Genomic DNA, 5938 nt, shown 5'->3' with positions numbered 1-5938 from the left:
GGGATTAAAGGCGTGCGCCACCACGCCCAGCTCTGTGGCAAGGTTCTTAACCCTCACTCCCGAGGACTTCCTTGCTGTTACTGCTGCTCTGTTTTGAGACACTCTTTAGTCCAGAAGGAAATAAGCTCAAAGGCATGCTTTTCATAAACATGAAGTGAACAGGACTTTCTCACCGCTCCTGCCTTCCCTGTGAAAAGTGTGGCATCTTTTCCCTTAAACTCCGTGCTTGTGACACTTGTACAACAGAACCATGTTTCAGATTTCCCCCTCACTTTTTCAGTTTGTTTTCCTGTAGTTTTAGAGACCGCCGTGGGTCGCTGTGCGTTCTCAGATGGAGATACACAGCTGCCTATGCTTTCTAGAATGACTCAAACTCCCTCCAAAGGGAGGCCTTTGTCTGATGCTTTCATGGAGTTACATAACCAACGACATCCTTGGAGACGGTTCTGAAGGTGTCCAAACCCACTTTTAGAAGGACACAGCACCACACACTGGTCACGTGAAGGAAACGCTACAATGTAAATCACATGCTTTTAAGACCAAATTGTTCCCCAGTAAAGCCAACTATCTGATCAAGAAATAGGAAGGGTTCTTCTATAACCACACTAACCTGACCTGGAGAAATTAGCATAGTCATTGCACCCATGGTGGCCTCCTGGCAGCTGGTGCCAGCCTTTCCCATGAGGCACAAGAGAGCACAGGATTCCAAGATCCCTTGTCATTCCTTATCATGTTGCCCCTTCAACAGCACCTTGCTGGGTGCTCTCTATCAGTGGGTGCCGAACAAGCTTGGCTTTGGCCCCTTAATCACAGACCTCAGCCTCTCAGACTGACTAACACCAACAAAAATCTGAGGGATCTGTCACCTCAAGGACAGCAGACACTAACTCTGTCCAAGTTAAGGTACTCAGAGTTAGGTATGGACCAGGAGCTGGACCAGAAATACAGAGGAGTCAAAACGCCTGACTACGTGCAGACAGCTGGTAGCATTCCATAGACCCTGGGGAGATGCAGGCAGTAAAGAGACACCCCAGACCTCAGCAAGAAGTTGAGATGGGACAAGATGGGGGAAAGACCTTTTCTCTGTAGGTCGCTGAGAGAAAGAGCAGGGAACCCGGGCTGTCTGCCCTCCACCCAATCAGCAGAAAAGGAATGGCCTCATCTTTTGTGCCTGGACTTGGGAAGGAGAAAAGGAGCTTGAAGATGTTCATCCTTTTGGAAGTGTATGGCTTGGCTGGAGCTCCCGGTTTTCCTGACTCTGCCTCCTAGTGCTGGATTACAGATGTCCTCCAGCATCAAACAGCCCATGGGATGTTCTTAAAGCAGCAATGAGTACAGTCCTTGGTACTGAAGAGAAAAATCAAGAGAGAGAGAAAATGGAATTCCTCACCTACCACACAGCAGTAACAGACTGACAGAGGATGAGCTGGTCAGGTTGAAAACGGACATCAAAATACTGAAACCAACACATTGTGGGACAAGCAATATCTATCTCCTCATAAAATTAGGAACAAAACTGAGATGAGATGCGATGCCCTCTTCTGGTGTGTCAGAGGACATCAGCAGTGTACTCATGTATAAAATAAATAAATCTTTTTAAAAATTAAGAGCAAAGCAATGAAGTCTGCTTCACTGTACGTATTCAGTAAATTTCCTACATCCCAGGCCTGAAACTAAGGAAAGAACAAGAAAGGAACAAAAGACTAAAAAAGATGATTGTGTATGTGCGTGGTGATACAATTAATCACAGAGAAAATCCTAACATTTCAAAAAGAAAAAAAAAAAAAACCAAACACTTTTCAAAGGTCTCACTGTATAGCCCTGGCTGGCCTGGAACTCACAACATGATCAGGTTTTTACAACTATGTGCATGTCTTGTGGGGGAGGGGGAATGTACACATGAGTGCGGTGTTCTCAGAGACCAGAGGCATTGGGTCCCCCTGGCTGTTGTGAACCAGCTGATGTTGACACTGTATAAAGTAGACCATTGGTCTAAATATAAAAACTAAAACTACAAATATTCTAAAAGACTCGTTGAAAACAATTTGTGAGAAAGGATGTGAAAACATAACTATTTCTTTCTTTTTTTAAAAAAAGATTTATTTATTTATTACATGTAATTACTCTGTACCTGACTTCAGACACTCCAGAAGAGGGAGTCAGATCTTGTTACAGATGGTTGTGAGCCACCATATGGTTGCTGGGATTTGAACTCAGGACCTTTGGAAGAGCAGTCGGTGCTCTTACCCGCTGAGCCATCTCACCAGCCCAACTATTTCTTAATAAAAAAAAAAAAATTAGGCACTTGGGAGGCAGAGGCAGGCGGATTTCTGAGTTCGAGGCCAGCCTGGTCTACAAAGTGAGTTCCAGGACAGCCAGGGTTATACAGAGAAACCCTGTCTCGGAAAAAAAAAAAAATTAGACCTAAAATATTATGCACAGCATTTTTTTTTTTACTGGAAATAAGCGTTTGAGAACACCCCTCCGGTAACAGGGATCTTACACTTCGATTTCTTCAGTCTATATGAGCAGACAGAGACGACCTAGAATAGAAGTCTCCAGTGAAAAGCAAGGCTGGAGAGATGGCTCTGCTGTTAACAGCACTTTTTGCTTTTGTCGAGGACCCCAGTATGGCTCCCAGTATGGCTCCCAGTACACACGGCAGCTCACAACCCTCTGTAGCTCCAGTTCCAGAAGATCAAACACCCTCTTCTGACCTCCTCAGCCACCACTCACACGCAGGGCACGCATACATACAAGCAGGCAAACACTCATGCACAAGCAATATTTTTAATCCCTTAAGAAGATATATACAAGGGACTGGAGATATGGCTCAGCAGTTAAGAGCACTGATTACTCTTCCAAAGGACTGGGACTCAATTCCCAACACCCACATAGCAGCTCAGTGTAGACTGTAATCTGTAACTACAGTTCCAAGGGATCCTCATACAGACATGCGTGCAGACAAAACACCAATACACATAAAACAGGCAAACAAAACGAGACATACAAAAAGGAAAGCCAAGACAGGGTCTTACGCAAGGATTTGAAGAGCTTGCCGGTGTGGGGACTCCAGTGCCATCGTGTTAACTACATCATAGGCAAATGTGTTCCTTGTAAAGTTTTTAAATAGCGTAACCTGTGCTCCAGTCGTCACAGCAATCACACAATATCGCTGTTATATTTCTGGCAATTGCGTTCTAACCCCTGGTACTTTCCTTTGCTAGCACGGCCCTACATTGCAAGTGCTTACCGCTCCAAGTCTCCACGGTGGCCATTTTTCTTGATCATCCCTTTCTACATTGTGATCCTTGTCCTGATCGGGATGCTGGTGAAAGTCTATTCCCAAAGGAGAAAATGGAGAATGGATGACTTCTCAAGCGAAGAGTGCGTGGACTTCATACCTGTTTTCTTTCATAATTAGTTGGTGTACTGGGTTATTAATGACTTCAAGACAGACGTAGCTCATAACTCAGACTTAACATTTTTCGTTGTATAGAAATTGAGTGGTTAATACATTGATGATTAATATAATGAATAATCAGGTTCATTTTTTTTAACCATTGGGTTTTAATCTTATAAAAACTAAGTGGGTTTGAAAATACCACAGCGAGATCTGTTTTGTTTTTGTTTTTGTTTTTTTGTGCTGCTAAGAAAAAAACAGTGCAAGGGAGTGGGGGGAACCAAAACTCCTTGGGCCTCTTTAAGGGTAAAAGTCAATGTAAATTGCTGTCTCCTGCTTATTAATTTTTAATTGTTAAATATGTATTAAGTGTTGCTTAATTTTTCTGTTTCTCCATTGTAAAGAGTTTTGATATGCTATTTTAAAAAGATGACAAGAGGCTGAGGAAATTCGTTTTTCCTTTTATTCAGTGTATTAGTTAGGGTTTTACTGCTATGAATAGACACCATTACCAAGGCAACTCTTATAAAGGACATTTAATTGGGGCTGGCTCACAGGTCAGAGGTTCAGTCCAGTACTATCAAAGCAGGAACTTGGCAGTGTCCAGGCAGGCATGGTACAGGAGGAGCTGAGAGTTCTACATCTTCATCTTAAGGCTGCTAGCAGAATATTGGCTTCCAGGCAGCTAGGATATAGGTCTGAAAGCCCACACACACAGTGACACACCTACTCCAACGGGCCATACTTTCTAATAGTGCCACTCCCTGGGCTGAGCATACACAAACCACCAGATTCAGTTTTAACTTTTTTTTTTTTTTTTTTTTTTTAGCATAAATGGGAAGCTAAGCAGCCAACGGTAAAAGACCTGATTTAGAATAATCAGACTAAACGACATGACCACAGCACTGCATATCAGTAGTAGGCGGATTATGAATTCAGGCCAGCCTGGTAGCAAATCCCAGCCCAGGCCTGAGCTACACAGTGAGACTCCATCTCAGAAAGAAACACCTGAAACCACAGTACGTGGGATGGTGATTGACTCACTCTCTAGTTAGCTGGCTTTCTTACACAGCCCAGGCCCACCCTCCTGGGGCCCAGAGCTGACACCTTTCACAGTGGGCTGGCCCCGCCCACACCAATCCAGCCACTCACTCTTCGAGCATCAGCCAATCTGATAAAGGCAGTTCTTTGAGTGGGATTTCCTTAGGTGACTCGAGGTTGTTTCAAGTTGATGGTAGAAACCAAGCTGGCCAAGGATGGGGTGGGGTGGGGTGGAGGGGGTAATCAAGTAAATTTACAGCAGTGGATAAAGGTGAAGGTGAATGGCCTCAAAAGCTTAAAGGTAGTTTAAGCCAAAAATGCTAAGAATCTGGGAATGAGCTCAACCTTGCATCACTGTCTCTAAGGAATTGTCTCTGTCTCTATACAGGCAATTTGAAAGTGAAAGTGAATCCAAAGACTAGTCTGGACAGCAAAGACTCCACAGTGTCACCGTGAGCCTCCAATATGCCAAGGGAAAGAGGGAGGGGAGGAAGAGAAATGTATGAGACATAATATAACAGGCAATGGTCATATTATATATAATAGTTATTATATATAATAGTTCTACATAATACAAACAACTACTGAGTAATTTGCGGTATTACCATTTATATCAATAACGTGAGGGTGTTACAAATGATATCACAATTTGCCAATGAATTACACCAGACTCTGTCTCAAAAAAAAAAAAATTATGCTTTTAATTACATCCTTAGTTCAAATGCTGGTTAAAGAGACTTGAGTTGCCCTTCCTCATGAGGTTCTCTCAGGATCTTTGCTGCATCCAGGATGGTTTAACCTGGTTGGCGCTAAGAGTGACTCTTCTCCTTTATGTGTTCTTTTAGAGTAATTCTCTTCAGTGGACAGAAAAAAAGTGGAAAAGAAAAGCCTATGCATTATCTTGCCTGGAAGTCAAGCCTGCATATTGTGATTTCCATTGGGCCAGAAATCATCTCTCTCCATACACATGTAGGATACATATGTGTGTATATTACTCCATAAATGATTTACTTGTAAGAAACGAATGATTATGAATTTCATATTATACTTTGATATTTTACCCTATTTCTGGTATTTGTTAGTCATCAATTATCTTTTCTAGTAGGCACATTACAGGAAAGGCTATAAGAAAATAAATGTGGTACCATGACTCAAGTGCGGTGGGTATTCTGTCACACTGTAGTTCATTACCAGGCAGAAGAAAATGATTCTAGGACTCAGAAGGCACACAAACACGTGGTGTTCTAACACATGGTGTTTATAAAAGCTACATGTTGAAGCACATTCAGTTCACAGTGAAGGATGAGAACACACACGTGTACAGGCACACACACACACACACACACACACACACACAAGCTTACACAAGAGAAGAGAATGGACTGGAACCCAGGGAGCCTTCATGGAGGCAAAAAGACAAAAACTTCAGAAGCCAAAGGGTCAATCTAAGAGGAAAATAAAGCCGGGCGGTGGTGGCGCATGCCTTTAATCCCA

General features: G+C 42.9%; 1 protein-coding gene across 1 annotated transcript in view; it reads left to right on the top strand.

Annotated features, from left to right (window-relative positions):
- Adam2 (ADAM metallopeptidase domain 2) overlaps window positions 1-5601 on the top strand; it is a 50034-nt gene extending 44433 nt beyond the window's left edge. Inside the window, exons 19-21 of the mRNA XM_021203613.1 lie at window positions 3228-3387; window positions 4833-4896; window positions 5290-5601. Of these exons, the coding sequence (XP_021059272.1) occupies window positions 3228-3387; window positions 4833-4866 (194 nt within the window). The 3' untranslated portion in view covers window positions 4867-4896; window positions 5290-5601. The remainder of the gene's footprint in view (window positions 1-3227; window positions 3388-4832; window positions 4897-5289) is intronic.
- The last annotated feature ends 337 nt before the right edge of the window (window positions 5602-5938 follow it).

Source organism: Mus pahari, chromosome 8 (genome assembly GCF_900095145.1).
Source record: "Mus pahari chromosome 8, PAHARI_EIJ_v1.1, whole genome shotgun sequence".
Lineage (NCBI taxonomy): Eukaryota > Metazoa > Chordata > Mammalia > Rodentia > Muridae > Mus > Mus pahari.
Note: the sequence above shows the minus strand (reverse complement) of the source record. Positions and strands in the feature narration are given on the sequence as shown.